A 19,509-nucleotide genomic window follows, 5' to 3' on the forward strand; every position below is an offset into this window, starting at 1 on the left:
CTCATCCAAAATGGCAAATTGTGCCCCAAATCTGACACAGCTGCCCAGAATGAAGGTAATCAGGAACTTATGCAGCAAGGAGTCTTTATGACTGGCTAGTTACAGAGGAGACAGAGTTACCGGCGACCAATCCTGGAGATGGAGGACAGAGCCGCAGGCACAGGATCAGCGGCCAACCACCTGCAAGCCCTGGCACAGTCCATTTACAAAAAGGCCCAACAGAGCTACATGCCCAGGGATGTCACAATAATTAACATGTTAGGTTCTTTCATTGCCCTGAATCATCCATTACTCATGTTTAACTACAGAGTTGAGTCTGCTTCCCATATCTAAGCTCACAGCATGGCCTGACTGCTTATCAGAAAGCAACAAGAAGCAACAGAGAGAATTTACTGGACCTTCCCCTTCCTTCTTCTTTGAAACAAGATTAGAAGGCCACTGTGATGAATGGAAATATGTGAGCTTTTGCCATTAAAGATTAAGTTAAACCTGCGTTTGAATTATGTAAACTCCTCGTGGCTCCAGTGGTTATGTGGGGCAAAAAAGGCTATAGTCTTTCTATATTCTCTATAGAAGTCAGACTTTTCCATTTCAAGGGAGTTTGATGTCAGGGTCGTTAAATCTTAGCCTGGCTTGCAAAGCTTTAAAACAAGCCTGTTGTTGGTGGAAAACAGTGGCTCCATTACATAACACTCACCTTAAACTAGTCACATACTGCACAGCAGACACACACATATGCACACAAGGTTTGGAATGATGGTTGGTATTGAATGTATATATTAGAGGCACTGGAATCCCTTAAACCTGTATTTTAAAGCAACATGCCTGAATCTGTCTGGGGTATTTGTTAGAATTACAATGCTGTGGTAGTGGATTATATTTCTGCTCTGTGTTTAGATGATGTAATGCCACAAGAGACATGGGACTTTAGGGAAGGGCAGCCAAAATTTAGGTCAAGGCAGAACTAAAACATCTGGTTTCTGTGGTGGAAAACTATTATAATTGTCATATTTTCAATATCGCACCATCTAAATGGGCATTCCTAGCTGATGGGGTCTATGATCAGACAGGATATTTCTTAACATTGACGTGTGATGGCATCCTTTCTTCTACATACTTACTGCTGGCCATGTGTATGACACACTATATGTGTACCAGAAAGGTTTAGTTCTTCTTTAGTCCTTCATGACTAAATTAGTCGGGGCAGTTTCGTGTCTTCTGAACCATGATGGTTAACAGTAGAAAAGTACATCTTTACGACTTTTACGTTGCTCACTGTGAGTTAGAGGACTTATTTCTTACAACTCAGCTTCTGTGTGAGATTAGTGGGATTTTATCTCTTTTCTTGACAATTGGTATTTTCACTACCACTCATCACTAATACTTTCCTCTGCTGTAACACCTGTACAAATCATATATCCTCTATTATGCAGTAGTGGGGTTTTGAGAGTAGGCGTGTAATTTGCTGTGATTATAACCTTGCAAAACAAGCAGAAAGCAAGACATTTTTAATGCCTCTCAAAGTCTTAAAGCATCTCAAAGTAATCTTTTCTATTATCATTTTCCATCACTTCTTACTTTTAATAACTAACTTTAGCTTTGGTTGCTTGCCTCACAATGTCAAAAGTCTCTGCCTCTGTGCCATAAACTTGAGTATGTAGAAAACCTGTAAAAGACATTTTAAATTTTTAACAGTTTCAGACACAGTATTGAGGCGTGTTGCGAAACTCATTCCTGTTGTAGACTTGTGACCTCTGCAGGGGTGGGAGGTTTTGCCCAAAGGTGTTAAGACTGCTTACACTCAGCACTGTTGTACTTGCCTCAAGTCTGCTTTACATTTTACATCAACACGTCAGATGGGCGCCCACATAAAAGCACGTTACGCAATGCTTTGTCCCTCTAAATGCGAGTGTGAAGGGGAAGTGATTTTCATGAGTGGGTGTTACTGAGAGCTGTTGATCACTGAGCTCTGTGAAATGATGCTATAATTTTTTTAATGACTGTGTAAGAGTCACATCACTTTGTTTCTTACCAATTCCACTGTCCTTCTATTACAAATCAATAATCCATTTACCTCTGAAAGGTCTGTTGGTGGGTATTTGTCAAGTTTCTGCACTCTGTTACTGTCATCTGTTTTCTTTCCATTCTGTGGTGCTGAAGATGACAACAGCACTCCTCTCTCTTTTTTCCTGTTGCATGATGTTATGTAATTCATAGTCAAACAAATGTGGCAGTAAAATTTCCCCTCTGAATTAATCCTGGCGATCATGTGCAAAAAAAATGTTGAATAATTGAGGTTTTCCTGCCTGGTGGTCAACATTCATGGAAGAAGTAAGGTCAAACAGCAGTTTTGTTGTTGTTGTTGTTTTGTGTGTGTGTGTGTGTGTGTGTGTGTGTGTGTGTGTGTGTGTGTGTGTGTGTGTGTGTGTGTGTGTGTGTGTGTGTGTGTGTGTGTGTGTGTGTGTGTTATTTATTTATTTATTTATTTTATTTCTGAGCTATGTGCCAAAAACTATTTGGAAAAACACAGTTCTAAGGAATGTTGCAACCCCCCTTATGCCAGGCTGAATGGTGGAGAGTTAATACAAATTAAAACATGTGCCCCAGACAATTTATAATTTGGTCACATATAGGGAATTGAGAGGGAAAATTGATGTTTTGGGAATACCACAAAATAATTGTAAACCTGTATATGCTCACCCTGTGCTGTAAATGTCATAATATTTACAAAGTGCATTTATAGTTCAAGATGAGCATGAGCATTTCAGCAGAGAAACTTTTGTGCCCTTGCTTCCAGTGGAGCTACTTCACCATATGGCTGCGTGGAAGAAGTTATGTGCTCCATGTGATCCTTTCTTCTCCAACACAGGAGATGCACTAACTTTTTACAGGTTTCCTAAGATGCTATGTTACATAAGAAAAACACGTCTGTGGCAAAAACATTATGGCATTCTGGTAACTTCCCATGGGTCGTAAAGTATAGACAGGTTAAGTAGGTAGCAGGCTGATGTTGTGGAAGCAAACACAGATGTTCACCTCATGCTCCCTTTGGGGATGAACAAGTTCCAAGTTTCTTATGTTAATGATATAAATCTAGTCATGGAAAGCATGAAAAAAGACGAAGGAGAAGTGAAGATGATAATGAAAACTTTCAGCTTTTTGTCTCTCAGAGATAAAATGCTGTTTTATTTATCATTTCCTCTCTGAATCAAATCAAATCCCAGACGAATCATGTTTAGACTGCCAGATGGGATCATTTTCACGATGAAAATGCTTCTTGGGTTGGTTTAGCCACAGTCCATCACCGTTCCCAACCAAACCATCTCCTATGCCAAACATTCTGCCCAGCTGCACAGTGTCCCAGTATGTTTCCAGGTCCACCTAAAGCACCAGCTTGCCTTGATGTTATAATGTCGCCTTCCTCAGCAATTCCCATCAAGCTCCAGTTTTATCCAGCACCAAGGTCATAAACAAGGATTACGGTCAACTGTGCAGTTTAATGGGAAAACTGTCAGTTGCTGAGGAAGTAAACAGAGCTGCAGCTGACAGCCGCTAGACACATAAAGAGATGCTGTTCAGTCAAAACAACCTGCAGGGACATACCAACTGCTGAGACACAACAGAGGAATTCAACGAAGAAAACAATGTGTGTGGGTTTTTTTTTCTCTCTTATTAATAGCATGTTATTCACATTGTGTGTCCCTGTCAGCACACCTCACACAACCACCAGCAAAAAACAGAAACATGTGGCCCTTTACACAAATACTCCACACCCCCTGGCTGTCTAATCCCCCAACACTTTCCTCGTCCCTCCCACTCTCTTAAAGTTACCTGTATAAATATCCTACCAGCAGCGTCACTGGGATTCAGACATCTACCTGCACAGAGCACAGATAAAAGGTTAGAGAAGAAAAAAACTTCTACACCTCTGCAGACGACCCTGTCAGGCCTCCCAGAATGTGGCTCCTCTGTTTGCTCTTTTTAACTGTGTTCTGCCAAAACCAGGCCCAAAACCAAGCTGTCCTTAGCCACTCAATGGACTCAGGTGGACGCTGCCACTACACCTTCACCGTGGCCAGTCCAGAGGAGTCCAGTTGCTCTGGAAGCAGCACCAACCCACAGACAGATGCAGTCCTGTCCCGGCTCACTGTGCTGGAAGATCTGGTAGGTCGGCTAATGGCAGACAGAGGCAACAGCGAGGAGAACCTCCAGGAGGCTTATTCCCAAGTTACAAGGGAAAGAAACCAGCTGCAACAGGACAAGGAGAGGCTGAGCAAGCAGGTCCAGGAGCTGCAGAGAACACTGGCTGTTCTGAGCCAGGAGGCAGAGACCCTCAGACGGAGACCTTGCCAGCAAACACAGACCTCAGGGGAATTTCAGCATAAAAACAGACCTGCTGGTGCGTATGTGGCTAAGCAGAGGGTAAACCCTTCAATTACTTGACTTGCAATACTGACTGAGTTGTGGTAGGCAACCATTTCTGTTTTGAGTAAGCTTTAAAATGAACATATCTTTCATACATAGTGACTGCTCACCATGTCTGTGGTTTTAACTAGCTGTTGGGGGGTTTTCATGTCTTTGTGGTTGACTTAAGCTATGAAACGTTCCCAGGGGTGTCTGCTCAGGTTGCAGCTCACTGTCCCTGAGTAATGGGATAGGAATTTATGACACAGACTTGCGTTTTATTGTTCTTCTTTTATGGCTTTGGCATATCTGTTAGCATTAGCTTGAGCCATTTCTCAACTGCAGGATCCTTTTTGGAAATTAAATTAGATGTTTGTGTTTACTGTGAGAATATATGTTTATGTATTTCACACTTTTCTCCTGTCTTTTCCAGACCCTGCAGATGATTCCAGGAATGGTGCCTATCAGGAGATGAAGGCTGAGGTGACAGTGGTTCCTGCTTCCCACCTCATTCCTGAAGGAAATCACAACATCACAGGTGGAGAGATTTATTTTGTAGATCATTGACAAAAAGCATTGTAAATGTTAAACTCACAACTTCTCTCCAGGCTGTGGAGAGTTACTGTCAGTGGGAGATCCTGTACTTCACAGGAAAGCTGACAGCATCACTGGGAAGTATGGAGTGTGGCTGCAGGATCCAGAGCCTCAAGGCCCCTTGTACACCAACAAGACAGTGTGGCGTGTTGATGCAGTTGGTAAAGATGTGCGCCAGATCTTTGTGTACGAAGACATGGATCAGTTCTCCAGAGGCTTCCCGATGAAGGTCCTGGTTCTACCAGAGCCTTTGGAGAGCACAGGGGCAACCTTGTACCGAGGCTCCCTCTATTACCAGCGCAGACGTAGCCGAACCCTGATTCGTTATGACCTGGCCTCTGAGAGTGTGGCATCTCGCCGGGACTTGCCTCAAGCCGGCTTCCACGGCCAGCACCCCTACTCCTGGGGGGGCTACACAGACATCGACCTGGCAGCTGATGAGCAGGGTCTGTGGGCAATCTACAGCACAAGCAAAGCGAAGGGTGCGATTGTGATCTCCCATCTGGATCCGATGAGCCTGGAGGTGAGGAAGAGCTGGGAAACCAAGATCAGGAAGAAGACAGTGGCCAACGCTTTTATGGCGTGTGGGCGCTTGTACACGGTGGGCAGCTACATGGCCACCAACACCACTATCAACTATATGTTTGATACAGCCAGTGGTGAGGGAAGAGCCACCTCTGTGCCCTTCAAAAACAAGTATGGCTACAACAGCATGGTGGACTACAACCATGCCCAGAGGAAGCTGTACGCCTGGGACAACTTCCACATGGTCACCTATGATGTGAGGCTGGGCAGGGTCAGCCGTGGAAGCAGCTGAAGAGGATGCGGAGAGAGACTGCTGCTCAGGACTGTGTTAAACAAATCTGATGATTGCTTAATATTTCATTAAGCTTTATAAAAAAAATGTTGATGTTAATTTTGTAAATAAGACGTTATCTGACAAGAAAGAGAAGTTCATGAGGCAAATTCATGGACATTAAATGCATTGATCATGATATAATGAAGACATATTTTTGTAATCTGTTAAATAAAAAATAAATAAATACATTTTGCCTGTCAGTGTCACACAGAAACTTCCACACTGTTCATTTATTTGCCATTACATGACCTGTGTTCTTTGACAGGTTCAAGAAACAGTTTTTTAAAGGCTGACAGTCTATACTATAGGAAACCTTTAGTCTCAGCTGGTTGTCAAGTCATGCCATTTAGCCACTTCACAGTGGAAATGTTTGTGTGGGCCAGCCCCTTTGAGTCTGGAAAAAATTGCACCTTAGTCCCTTGTCAGACATAAAAGCATGAAAGCAACAGTTATTTATCATCAGTGTAAAGCTCTCAAAGGCTGAAAAGACAACTTCACATCAAACGGAGCTCTGTGAGAAAAGTCTGGTGGGAATAAACTTCCACTGTGGCAAATAAAGTTTGCTGTGAGTGAAATCACTTCTCTGGTTGGACAACACAACAATCAGCAGTTGTGAAATGAACCCATCAGAGTAAATGATGCTATGAACAGATCCCAAAATACAGTCATTGTCCAGGGAAATGTTATGTTTTATTAACCTTTCAAAGTTGAAGCAAGAGAAGAATGTTTCTTTGTATATTTTCTTTTCCTTTAGACAACAATAATATGAATCAATATTTTTACAAATGGTTGAGATGATAGTTACTGATATAGTAACAATAGTAAAACTGTAAAAAAAAAAAATGAAACAGCAATGGGATAACAAATACTTATTTTTGGCATTACATACCTAAATCCAGTAATAAAAATAATTATAGACACTGAAAAGTTTGTTCTACCACATGGTAGTGTATATCTCTTAAAGGATTAAACTTAAATCTGCCCATCCCATCTGCCCATATATAGAAAATATAAACTAGGCACTACAGCAAATAACATACTGTATCATCCCTATTAATCTCTTCACCAGCAGTATGGGCTGTTTAGGGTGGACTTTTATTATAGTTATAATATTCTTATGATACAATTATCATAATATTAGAGTATGTTATAATAGCACAAATTATTATTATTATTATTATTATTATTATTATTATTATTATTATTATTATTATTATTATTATCTGTAGTGGTGATTATATTTGAGTGTGATTTTAACTATAAAAATGATCATGTTACTAAAAGATTAATATATTTAGTGGTGTAATAGCAGTAGTGTATATCACTGTTTATTAATAATAATTATGACAACAATTATTTTACCATTTTTGTCTCCACTGTTTTGTCCTTAATTTTAAATCCTGTATTTGTGTTTTGACATGTTTTTCAGTTAAATTAATTAATTAATTAATTAATGCTCTATTTCTTTATTTTACTTGAAAAGAAGAGGTTGAAAGTTGTAACTTTAACCCCAATGCAGCGGAACGTTACAAAAAGTTTTTGTCTTAGTTAATTACAGCATAGTTTATTAAATTATACATGTAAACTTCATTTATTGTGTTTCAGTGTTTATCTTCAGCTGTCTCTGTGCTGTGAGACTGGTCAGCATCTGTTGCAGAATCTCCCTCAACAGTGATTAAACTCAATCTGCACATTGACACATGCTAACCATAACACTCAGTTTTTATCCTGGTCTGACTGGGTTATTACTAAGCTATGAAAGGTTCCTGACAAATTTGGAGATGCAGCTTTGGAGATGGGCCGAAATAATAATGGCAAAGAGCATAAAGATGCTATTTAAAAATTATTTTACTTAGTTGTGCGTTATATATCAGCACATCACTGGTTCAACTCATACCTCCCTCTGACTGTGTGAGGGTACAACGACAAAACTGAAAACAAGTGAAAGAAAAACTTTAAAAGACCTTCAGAAAGCCTGTCGAATTTTATCTTAAGATTAAAACTATTATCTATTAAAACTAAATGTGGCTGCTTCACTGCTTTTATGCACTACAGCCATAATGGATAAACATACAAATGAAACACTGAGTAAACTTACAAACTTTGTCTTTGTCATCCAGTAAATCTGAGATGGCTATGTGAACTGTAGACCTTCTCCATGTTGCTGGAGTGTGTGTTTAGGCTTCCTAGTCATTGAGCTAACAAGGTTGCTGCTTACACCCACCCACACATACATTATGGCATGATATTTGAATGATATTTCAGAGATCAGAGCATAATGACACCTCATATTTCTGGAGAACCTTACAACAGCAACACATTGTCACTTGCAATCCCAACACAATTACAAGGATGCACCGCCCTCTAGAGACGAGAGGTCAAACCTGCATTTCACTGCATGTTGTCCAGCTCTGACAAGTTCATTGTGCTTGAATCATGTTCCAGCTCAGCTGACTCTTACCTGGTGTTTTTGCATTTCCAACACATTCAGTCTGAATCACATGGTTAGTGTTTGCTGAACTTGGAAGTTGTATTTGCATGTTATAAAGGAGGCAATGGGTACAGTGTAAGCTGAGATGAGATGTATTACAGTATAATGACAGTCAGAGGACTCAGTGGCAGCTGATGGAAACTTGGGTGAGTGTATGTTGACTTTCCTCTAACAGTGTTCACACAGATATAGTACCTCCTGACAGCTTCAAAGGATTCTGACAGCTCAATTCAAAACCATAGGAAAACCCGAGAACTTTTGCACCACTTGCGTTTTTTTCATCTACTGACCTTTTATGTGGAAAAGGTGACTCTAAGGCAGTGAATGTATCTACAACTGGAACATGATTGGTCTAAAAGATGGAGAGAAATTATGTAGAAGCAGAGAGAGTAACTTTAATTAAATAATAAATAACGTATAGCAAGGGGGGTTTCTGAATTACACACACTCATGCTACACATTTTTTCCACACAGAGGCTAACACACACACATCTCAAATCAATCTAATGTTTCCAATCCACCATCCAGAGTTCGCTGTACGCCCTGTCAAGGCTCTCCCTCAGCCGCATGAGCAGCAGGTCCTGCAGGAAGTCCCAAGTCACCCACAACCTCTCCACTAAGCTGTACTGGCAGTAGCCCATGGCCAACCCAAAGCCCACATCTGTCACGTAGTGTCTGGCAAGCAGCAGTCGGGACAGGCTCACCAGGACGGCCCAGCCCACCACCAGAGCCCGCATGGAGGCTGTGTCCACCAGCTGGGCGAGGAAGAAGCGGGCGCACATGGCTGCCCTCGAAGCGTGGCCCGAGGGAAAGGAATAGCGCTCCACAAAGAAGGTGGAGAAGATGTCAGAGCGGTTCTGTGAAGGCGTTCGACGTCTGACCAGCGTCTTCACGGTTCTGACCAGCAGCAGGTCCAGAATCAGAGCTTTGAGAACAGAAAACAGATGCAACATTGGTTTAAATTTTCTACAGCTGAACTTTTCAGAAAGTTATGCTCAGTACATTTCAGCTTACTTTGATCTCTATTGAGTTTAAGAGGATTTTTAAACCTCCCTAAATAAAAGATTAGATGCATTTATCAAACATTAACATCACAAATTAGAACAAATTTGTATTACACTTGTCTTTTTACCCATTGTTGTGTTTTCCAAATCTGCTCAGTAATGATGCACTTTATATATTTACACAAACTATCTGGAAATTTAGAATTTATCATGTTGCACCAGTACTTAACCATCTGAGGCTTGTGCTTCTTTCCTGCCTCTTCTTTGTAGCCACAAGGTCTGTTATAATACTTATGTAATACTCATAGTAAAGGGAACACTTCTGAGATTTAAGATGTATAAATATCAGTCTATGCCTTACTGGTGAAGAATAAATGAAGATGGCACATAGCACAAATGAGAAAAATTGCAGGCTTGCCTACAAACAAAACAAACACTTTCAGGATGAATACTAATATTACTTTGGAATGATGCAGATGAGGCTGTGAATCTTTATCAAATCATAAGACATGTGAACATTATCTCTACAAAGGTCAGTTCGAGTAAAGGAGAACAAAATCAGGGAGGTTTTAGGTCAGACAGTTTAGACAAAGTCTCCAAAATGGCAGTTTTGGCACAGTTTGGCATCATCTGTTCTCTACGTCCCCCCAAATGGAGGACCTCAGTTTTTCAAAAGGTTAAAACGTCATAGGATGTCCTTAGAAGTCTCCAACACAAATAGGATATCAGACATGTTTCTGATAAATTTCTTATTTTACTCTTAAAAATAAATCAGAAAATAGACTTATAATAAATTTGCATAACATAAATGCATTCATTTTAAATTTGTTATAGGATTAATATTTTTTTTTGATTGTATAAAAATCAGCAACTTAAACTATTTAACTTGTGAATGGACTTTAGAGAAATTGTTTTCTTTCACTTTTAAGCAGTTTTGTTGTTTCAGTTTAACACATTTAGATTATTTTTTATTAGGTTTGATTTCATTTATTTACCAGGGCTTGATCTCACTTTGATTGGGTGAATTGGTCTAATTTTACATGTTGAAAGAAGCAGTGTGTACTTTAATTTGTTTAGAAATGTTTCAGTTAGTAGCAACACTAACTTTTCTTTTAACAAGGTGTAGTTCTTTTTAATGAAGATTATGTTAACCAAACCCAAAGTATAACAAGTTGGCACAAGGATGACCTATGTGTTAATAAGAGTCCTCTACAATACAGTTAGGCAAAATATATAACAATTAAATGTTAGGAAACCTTTGACTTCATTAATTTCTTGTATGTCTACTGCATTAAGCAGAATGTATGCAGCTACAGCGTTTCCAAATCACCTCGCTACACTATTATGTTCCATAAATAACTGATATTTTATTACAGCTCTACACATTTTGAAAACACAGCACCTGAACTCAGAACTAACAGTCCACTAATGTAATCTGCACGTGCAAACACGTCATCAGCTATGCTATATCATAGTCAGATCAGCTGCTCAAAAAAGAAAACTTTCCATCGCTGCCCTGTTGCTATTTCTCTGTCACGAAGGGGGGCACAGACACCTCCTGAGTCAATGACCTACATTATTTGACCCTTTGTTGGAATGATGGGGCTTTGGCCTGTTGTGCCATTTCACTCAACTTTGATCAGAAATTAGCAGTGTGCGCAGTTATGCGTAATTGCGCATGTTTTTCTTCCTACTGTGGTGATAAATATAACAAGGCACCTAAATGAAATCAGGTTGGGGGTTTTAATAGAGGCTATTTCTGATTAGACATGTGAATGTTGCGCTCAATGTTTAAGTAAGAAATACGATCAAAGCGCACGCGTTCTCTCACCTAAGGTCAAATTCAGCATGATCTCTTGCTCCGCCGCGCTCTCCCCGCGGAGCAAAGTGTACACAGCTCCGATAAGCCACGGGATGACATGCCCAGAGAACTCCACCAGCCGCACCAGGGGCCGTATGCTGCCCCACGCTGACCCCTCGCAGGCGCACACCCCGAGCCGCTTGGACAGCCACAGATCCACCGCCAGCAGAAAGCGCAATGTGATGGTGAACATCGGCTGGCTCAGGCTGACAGAGAAGTCTTCGGCTTGTGCTCCGGGGGAGATATAAGAGCAGCTGGAGCCCCGGCGGCGACCGTGGCACTCGGATGATGCCCGGCTGCTGCACACGACTGTACGGCAGCTATTCCGCCTGTTCGAGGGTGAGGACATTTCTTTTCCCCCTTTCCCCAAGCGTTGTCAGTAATCTTCCAGCTTTTCTTTAACGACCTTTTAAATCCCACTGCGCTCAAACGCGAACATCCTGCAAACGGATCCACACGCGTAAAATGTTACCAGCTTAGAAGGGCGCTGCTACGGTCACGTGGCTTAAAATACTGCGCAAAGTTATCTTTAAATTAAATATAACGTTTATATGGTCTGTGTTATAAAAGAAAAAAATAGCTAACACTTCTTTAACTGATTATCTAATGTTCGGGGTGAAATGTTCGATTATTTCTCATTTCAGGACTGCGCAAAAAAAAAGAAAAGAAAAAAAAAACATAAACCATCACACAACCTTCCCGCTCAACAAAATCATAAAATTCTTGCCTGCGTTAACAGGTATCCGACAAAACCTGTCTCGTCTGCATTAATTAAGCCCGCAGACACATAAACGCGCTACACGTCCCAGTAGCTCTCAGTGGAAGTGCGTGCGGTTTGTTTGTTCACCAGCAGGTTTCCGCCTCCTTTTCACGTTGTCAGTCATCAGAGCTCCTGCAGAGAACGCGATCACGCCGACCCAACATGCCCGGACTGCTGCTCGGGGATGTATTCCCTGATTTCGAGGCAGAAACCACAACTGGAAAAATTAAACTCCACGAATTTCTCGGCGACTCGTGAGTAGATGTGCTGATTATTGGTTGGATGTAAAATATAGACAATTCAGTTTGCAGAAGGGGAAGTTTGAGGTGTTTCCCCACAGTTCCTGTAAACTGCTTTCTGACTTCTGCAATATCAACTATGTAGAATAGAATGTATAATATCTTTATTCGTATTGTAACATCTAGCTGTACCTGAATATAAGGTATAAGTGCGTGAGCCCTTAAAAATATTTCACAAGGTTGACAAACAAACAGATTAATGTAATAATCCCTGACACCTACCAGAGGAACAGCTGTTAACTTTAAGTTGTACTAAAACTCACTTTAAAGAAAAGCTGGGGGAGTTTTCTCAAATGCAATAAAAATCTAAATCTGTGGTTTGTCTATTTTAAGCTTCATTTAAGAAACCAAAGAAATGATGTAATGTCTTCACTGTTCGTGGATTTACATAATATAAACAAACAGGAAATTTATACCAGCAATGCGGTCAGAAAGGTTTGGAGTGAAGAAATCAAAGACGATAAAGTTTATGAAATATGCACTTCTAAAAGTTTCTACAATCAATGGAGTAATTGGTGGCTGGTGAGGGTGTCAGGATTATGTATAAAAGGAGCATCCACCAAATATTCAGCCCAAAGTCTTTCTAAAGTCTTTCCAAAGTGTTTTAATCCTCCATTCTCAAAGAAAATCCATCTCAGCACTGTTTACAGTATAAAGTGTCTCCCAATGAGAAACGAAAAACACAAGTTCAGACGCTGGCATCTCCTGTTGCCAGGTCAGCAAGATCAATGATATCAGTCCAATGAGATAAAAATTTTCAATCTGACAGGGCAAACCAAACATCCTGCCTACCCTGCCTAACACTCTAAAGTGAGCTTTTACATATCATTGTAATTTTTGCAAGTATATTTGCACAGTTCCTTTTGGGCCTTTCCAAAACTTCTTCATTCTCCCTTCCTCTCTGTTTACTTGGAGGGTCCTGAAACTAGTCAGTGTCAAGTGGTGGCATATAAAATTTTCCAACACAGAGTAAGCATCAATCCAACCTAGAGCCCTTTGCGGGACTATTTTTTTCAGTCCCACTCCAGCTAAAATTCTGACCTTTACTTGCCTCTATGGCCGCCGGTCCTATTCACACCCACCCGCTCCTGCCGACCCACAAGGGCAACTTAAATAAGTATGCACTGCTTTATTAGTTGGCCTATATTCCACAAAAATCTCTTAGTTTTTAGTCACATTGGTCATGTAAACTAAGGCCAAAATCTATAAGATGTCTAAAAAGACTTGTAAATATTTTTTTATTTGTTTTCATTTGTTTATTTATTTTATTTAATTAGTTTTTATTTGTGTAAAAAAGCTGTTATAAAAAAACGCTTGAATCTATTAAAGAAATGCGCCAATATCACATTAAATTTGAACAAGAGGTAGAGAAATTGTCTCTGATTTTTTTTTTTTTTTGTTTGTTTGTTTGTTTTCTTTAATTTCATACTCTCCTGCCTTAATTTTGTTACCAACCGCAGCTGCACTCTGCACGACTAGCAAATTCAGGACCCGCTATTTATTTTTAGCCACCCACTTTCACCCAATACAACACACCTTTACGTCCAGAAAATAAACATCTCCTTACTGTGTTTGTCATTCTGTTGCTAGCGTCTCCTCAAGGACCACATTCTCTCATTCTGCAGCATCTGGAAACATTGCTGTTGTTGATGAATTAAAACCTGAAGATCTGATTTCTACAAGATTTATTTTCTAAATGCTAATGATGGCAACTTTAGTCATCTCTGATTGGAGAGAGTGGAACTCAGCAGGACTGAGTTTTGGGAAAGGCCCTTTATCTGTCCTGCAGACACTCATCTCGCCAGAGAACTTTGACAAGTGGACTGGAGAGGTCTGATTCTGAAGAAAAGTGCATCAGCGTTATTTCATGGGTGATATCACTGACGCAGAGATGTAGACTGGATTTCCTATAGTCTGGCTTCACACGAGTATGTTTGTTTGACCGGCCTGCCGGCACTCCAGATCTGTCTCCTGTTGAAAACGTGGAGAATCATGTAGAAGAAAAGCATAACCACAGACTGTTGAGCAGCTAAAACTTTGTATAACGAAAAGGTAAATATGCTGCCATCCCAACTTTTTTAGAATGTGTTGCTCCAGATTTTTAATTTGATTATATTTTCTTAACAGAATAAAGCGTTTTAATACAATTTCAACTAATTAATAAGTTCTTTTTTTTGCATTTAAATCATCTAATATTTTTTTCTGGACCTGGAGTTCATACTGAAACCAGTAAAATGTCACAGTGTCATAGTGGGATACATGACCTTGTGGGGAAAAGTTTCTCTTTCACTCAACCAACATCTTTGTGACTACCAGGTTACATCTTGTCTTGTAGGTACTTGTACCTGTCCCCTTTTGCAACCTAGCAACAAGCGCAATTACACAATATAAAGGCCTCAGTCTAAAGAGAGGAAACTGAGCAAGAATGAAACTTTCTTGCTAAATCTCTTAAAGTGTGTCTCCTTTACAGATGGGGAATCTTGTTCTCCCACCCCAGAGACTACACTCCTGTCTGCACCACAGAACTAGGTCGTGCTGCACGACTGAGCAGCGAATTCAGCAAACGAGGCGTGAAAATGATCGCCCTGTCCGTCGACTGCCTGGAGGATCATCATGGTTGGAGTAAGGTGCTGTAACAGTGTGGTCAGGCGGGGTTTCTTTTCCCAGCAGGATTCAAACATATTAGAGCTAAAACTGTATCAGAGGCTAAACTTACTACATATTAAACCCATGAAATGTTATAGAGGTCAACATGTTGATTGCACCTCGTGCTACATGTTTAGTCTTTACTTGCATCAATCATTAAAATTGCTTATGAAGTAGTCATCACAGAAAACTTAATTCTGCTAACATTCACAAGGATGTAACTTTATCAAAACAATATTATGAAGGTAGTTTTAATGTTGTGGCTGAATTGTGTTTTTTTTCTAGTAAAAATATGAAAAATAATATATATTTATAGTCATGTAAAGAAGAAAGTATTCTCTTTCATGGATCAGATCAGGACATTTATAACAAATCATCTGGTGCTAACTGGTCCTAAAATCAGATAAATACAACCTCAGTTAAACATCAACATTATATATTATACAGTGTCATTATTTCTATAGCAAATACTAACCCAGCTGGAGAAGCCGTGTGTGAAAAAGTACGAAGCAACAATTTAAAGGATTAATTTTCTCAACAGTATCAGTTTTGGTTTTTTTACAGTTGTGTTGTAATTTTGCTGCTTTTTCTGTTGCATGTCCTAGTTTCACACAACTTTTAGCTGTTAGATGGACTCACATTTGACTTTAGAATACTTTGGTATAGAGAGAAGTTTATGGTTGGCTCAATGACTGCAAGGTGTACATGTTCTTAGGCGGCAAAATAAGCTCAAATAATCATCCCTCCACCACCGTGCTTTACAGTTGGTGGAGGTCTGCCAAGTAAATATGGTGATGGGTCTGCTTTATAACCAAGTATCTCCACTTTGCTTGCATCTGTCCAAAGAACATTGATGCAGATGTGTTATGGCTTGTTCAGATGCAACTTTGAAACTGTGTTGTTTTTAGAAAGAAGAGGTTTTCTTCTGCAACCCCTTCCAAACAAGCATATTTGTTCAGTCTTTTTCTAATTGTTCTGTCATATAATTCTGTCTTCAGTTAGCATGTTAAATGTTGAAGAGTCTGAGAGGTAACTCTTGGGGTTTATCCAGTTTCTCTGAGCATTGAACTGTCTGGACTTGCAACCCAAACCCAGCTAAAATTGTTCAGAAATTACTTTATAACCCTTCTCAGATTGATGGGCAGCATTAGTTGCTTCTCTAAGATAATTGCCGATGTCCTTCCTCCTAAATAACACATCTAAACACACAAATGCTCCAGAGAGAGTTTTCTGTAGAGGCTTTCACACTAAACTGTTGATTAGCAACACACTATTTCTACATTTTGGCCAAATTTTTGTTCATGCCGCTATCACACATTGTAATGTGTCCTGTGTTGTTTATCATGGTTTTGCTAGCTTAATCAAAATGGTGGAAAAATATTAAAGTAAAGAAAACTAAATTCTTAGGTGATCTGATCGAAGATTTAACCTGGAAAACACACAAATTACATAAAACTGAAATAATCTTAAAACAATTGCTATATTACAATCAGTTAAAGATTTATTTAATAACAAATGGTTTTAATTTGTTTTTTAATTACAGAGATCCATCAAATCTATTATTCTTTCAGATGAAGTTTTTAAAGTTTTATGAGTTAATGAATTACTGTATTTTACAAATTATGTATAAAACACATAAGAACATTATCATCAAATATACAGAAAAGATTTTTAAAAAAGAGAGTAAATATATTTTAAAAGGAAAAGAAGTCTTTAATAAACCAGATTTGTATCTCATTTGATTGAAGGATGCATTTCTGTAAAAGGAATTAGTTTATGGATAAACATTTTAAAAAGATTTGTGGTTTGTCATGATTTGATTAAAATGGAGAAAGCCTTGTCAGGTAGACATGAGAGGCTATATTAGCCTTATTTTCTTTTAAGTTAGTTTGCGTTTAGTTATAATTTAGGGGTAATTTGTATAAGTTTTTTCTTCTTTCTGCTCATTTTAATTTTTTTTTTTTTTTTTTTTTGGATTATCATTTCTTTGTTTTGTTTTTGTTCCAAAAATGAACTAAATAAGTTAAACAAGACTCTTTTTCTATGTGAACAGGACATTGTGGCTTACAACTGTGAGGAGTCTGCATGCTGCTCGCTGCCCTTTCCCATCATAGCAGACGGCAAACGTGAGCTGGCAGTTGCCCTGGGCATGCTGGACCCCGATGAGAAGGACAAAGATGGCATGCCCCTCACTGCCCGCTGTGTGAGTGTCACAAACACACTGGATCCAATGCGCACATTTTGATAGGCAGCCATTAAAACTTCCTCCATCTCTCAGGCCTGCAGAGTAAGATTTTAGTCCTGTTGCTCTGCATCTCTATTAGGTGTTTATCATCGGCCCTGACAAAAAGCTGAAGCTGTCAGTGCTCTACCCAGCCACCACCGGACGCAATTTTGATGAAATCTTGCGAGTGGTTGATTCCCTCCAGCTCACAGCTGGGAAACGAGTGGCTACACCAGTCGATTGGAAGGTATGTCACACGTCCGAAAGTGACCTCAGTCTGCACCAATTATTTTAGCAGCTGACTACACAGATAATAGAAACAAGAGCTGACCTGCTGCCATGTAGAAATAACCTTGTTTCTATTTTGTGTCTTGCTCCAGTCTGGAGAGTGTGTGATGGTGCCTCCCAGTATGTCTGAGGAGGAGGCAGCATCTTTGTTCCCAGCTGGCGTCTACTCCAAAGATCTGCCCTCAGGCAAGAAGTACCTGCGCTACACACCCCACCCAGGAGCACAAAGAGAGAGCACAGATGCTGAACACTCTGTTGTCTACTCTAAGCTAACTCTTTGTCCTAATGCTTTAAAATTTTAAGGTCCTAGAATATGTTTTCCTTAAAAGCAAGAATGTGTACTGGTGCAGTGAGATAAAGCAGCTTACGAAAGTATTCACCTCCCTTGGTGTTTTTTCTTGATTTTTTTTCCACTATCTTCTCTTATTTTCATTATAACTTATGTAATGAGTCTACATGAAATAGTCTAAATTTCTAAATTCAGTTCCATCCAATTTTAAAAATTGATGGATGAATTTGTATTCACCCGTATGACACCCAGAGGATTGGAGCTGGAACCACTATAAGCTGCACACTCCTCCGAGATGGTCTTTACAGGAAAGTGGCCAGAAAAACAAACATTTCTCTCATGGAAAAGTTCCCCAAATGAAACCTCTCCCATTTAGATGAGAGTTAAACTGAGCTCTTTGGTCAGTGAATAAACCACACACCCCTCATCACCCCAAGAACAGCATCTCCACAGTGAAGCATGGTGATGGCAGCATCATGCTATGGGGATGTTTCATCAGCAGGGACTTTGAAACTGATAAGAATTGAGGGAATAGTTGGAGGTAAATACAGGGAAATTCATGAGGGAAAACCTGCTTCAGTCTTCCAGAGATCTGAGACAATGATCCTAAACATACTGCTAAATAAACAATCGAATGGTTTAAGGGGAAATGTTTAAATGCTTTGGAATAACCTCTTTAAAACCCAGACTTTGATCCAACTGAGAATCTGTGACATATTTGTTAACTTTTCATTAAATGATTTGCACCTCCAAATCAAATATTTAAAAATACCAATACCCATTTTAATTCCAGGTTTTAGGGCAACAAAAGGGGGTTAATGCTTTACCAAGCCACACATTTATGCTAGATTATTCCTATTAATAAATGTTATAGTCATACAGAGCAGCTGCAGAACGGACACACTGGTAAAAAGGGCTAAGATCATAAATGTACTATTTAAAATAAAGTCTTATTACTCCTTTGTTTTGTGGCATAAGTTTGTGTTTCCTGCTACGCAACATCAGAGTTCATACCATTAATGTTATTTACTTGTCATTCGTTTCCTCTTTTTATTTTCAGTGCAATGGAGGAAGGTTTATGGTCCAATTTATGCAGCGAGAACAAATCAAGCTATTGCAATGCTGAGGTGCTCGTTTCATCCGAGAAGCTGCTTAAACACAGCTGCAGTAGCTGATTACACAAGTTTACAACGTATGAAATCTGTAAAACCACAGTTAATTTAGGATGAACATAATTTCACTTTATTTTATGGATGGATTATGCTTGTATTAAGCAATGAAAACAATAATTTGTTCCCATTTATTTGGTTGAAAATAGCAAAGATAACACAGCTAACAATATTTTTGCAACAAAAAAAGTGACTCCAAAGGAAGCTTTACTGAAATAAATTTAAAAAAAGGCTTTCCTGAGAGGGTTCAGACTGGGTTAAAGAATAAAGATGATCACCTTTATGCTGTATGTTTCAGAAAATCCCAGCATATAAAGATGTTTCACAAGCTGCAAATAATGATCAAGCAGATCATTTTTCTTTCAATGACTCCTGTTCACACCGGCCGGCCCTTCTTTTCTGAGATTGTTAGTGTTGGCTCGCACCCGTCCACCCACCTCTCCCACATGAGTTAGATCTGTTTGAAGTATAAAGTCAGCTGTGCAGGATTTGGCGTTCCCAGTCAACGGGTCGATTGGCAGCATCAGTGAAGAGCTTATCAACTTTGATGTTGGCAACTCTGACAGCCAGTGAGGCCTTCCTAACAGGAAGTTAAAAAATGAACGAGGGTATTGATTTGAA

At 39.6% G+C, this 19,509-nt stretch overlaps 3 protein-coding genes across 3 annotated transcripts; 2 read left to right on the forward strand and 1 right to left on the reverse strand.

Annotated features, from left to right (window-relative positions):
- Nucleotides 1–3,957: 3,957 nt before the first annotated feature.
- On the forward strand, nt 3,958–5,903 carry LOC121644353 (myocilin-like). Its single transcript, XM_041992257.1, has 3 exons — nt 3,958–4,399; nt 4,838–4,942; nt 5,013–5,903. Exons 1-3 carry the CDS (start codon nt 3,958–3,960, stop codon nt 5,813–5,815), a joined length of 1,350 nt encoding a protein of 449 aa, XP_041848191.1. The 3' UTR covers nt 5,816–5,903.
- A 2,781-nt stretch (nt 5,904–8,684) lies between these two features.
- LOC121644364 (phospholipid phosphatase 6-like) lies at nt 8,685–11,911 on the reverse strand. Its single transcript, XM_041992271.1, has 2 exons — nt 11,184–11,911; nt 8,685–9,273 (listed from the first exon to the last, which is right to left on the reverse strand). Exons 1-2 carry the CDS (start codon nt 11,560–11,562, stop codon nt 8,852–8,854), a joined length of 801 nt encoding a protein of 266 aa, XP_041848205.1. The 5' UTR covers nt 11,563–11,911; the 3' UTR covers nt 8,685–8,851.
- Nucleotides 11,912–12,045: 134 nt separating this feature from the next.
- LOC121644366 (peroxiredoxin-6-like) lies at nt 12,046–18,681 on the forward strand. The gene is made up of 5 exons (XM_041992272.1): nt 12,046–12,227; nt 14,743–14,899; nt 16,972–17,121; nt 17,243–17,389; nt 17,523–18,681. Exons 1-5 carry the CDS (start codon nt 12,136–12,138, stop codon nt 17,730–17,732), a joined length of 756 nt encoding a protein of 251 aa, XP_041848206.1. The 5' UTR covers nt 12,046–12,135; the 3' UTR covers nt 17,733–18,681.
- Nucleotides 18,682–19,509: the final 828 nt, after the last annotated feature.

This window comes from Melanotaenia boesemani, chromosome 8 (genome assembly GCF_017639745.1).
Source record: "Melanotaenia boesemani isolate fMelBoe1 chromosome 8, fMelBoe1.pri, whole genome shotgun sequence".
Taxonomy (NCBI): Eukaryota; Metazoa; Chordata; class Actinopteri; order Atheriniformes; family Melanotaeniidae; genus Melanotaenia; species Melanotaenia boesemani.

What these genes read in the sequence shown, in the direction of transcription:
- LOC121644353 (XM_041992257.1), top strand. Translation starts at nt 3,958, where the DNA reads ATGTGGCTCCTCTGTTTGCTCTTTTTAACTGTGTTCTGCCAAAACCAG. An exon ending in GCATAAAAACAGACCTGCTG is followed by an intron (nt 4,400 to 4,837) that starts GTGCGTATGTGG and finishes TGTCTTTTCCAG; the next exon opens with ACCCTGCAGATGATTCCAGG. An exon ending in AGGAAATCACAACATCACAG is followed by an intron (nt 4,943 to 5,012) that starts GTGGAGAGATTT and finishes ACTTCTCTCCAG; the next exon opens with GCTGTGGAGAGTTACTGTCA.
- LOC121644364 (XM_041992271.1), bottom strand. Translation starts at nt 11,562, where the DNA reads ATGTCCTCACCCTCGAACAGGCGGAATAGCTGCCGTACAGTCGTGTGC. An exon ending in CATGCTGAATTTGACCTTAG is followed by an intron (nt 9,274 to 11,183) that starts GTGAGAGAACGC and finishes CTGTTCTCAAAG; the next exon opens with CTCTGATTCTGGACCTGCTG.
- LOC121644366 (XM_041992272.1), top strand. Translation starts at nt 12,136, where the DNA reads ATGCCCGGACTGCTGCTCGGGGATGTATTCCCTGATTTCGAGGCAGAA. An exon ending in TGCCCCTCACTGCCCGCTGT is followed by an intron (nt 17,122 to 17,242) that starts GTGAGTGTCACA and finishes CATCTCTATTAG; the next exon opens with GTGTTTATCATCGGCCCTGA. An exon ending in CTACACCAGTCGATTGGAAG is followed by an intron (nt 17,390 to 17,522) that starts GTATGTCACACG and finishes GTCTTGCTCCAG; the next exon opens with TCTGGAGAGTGTGTGATGGT.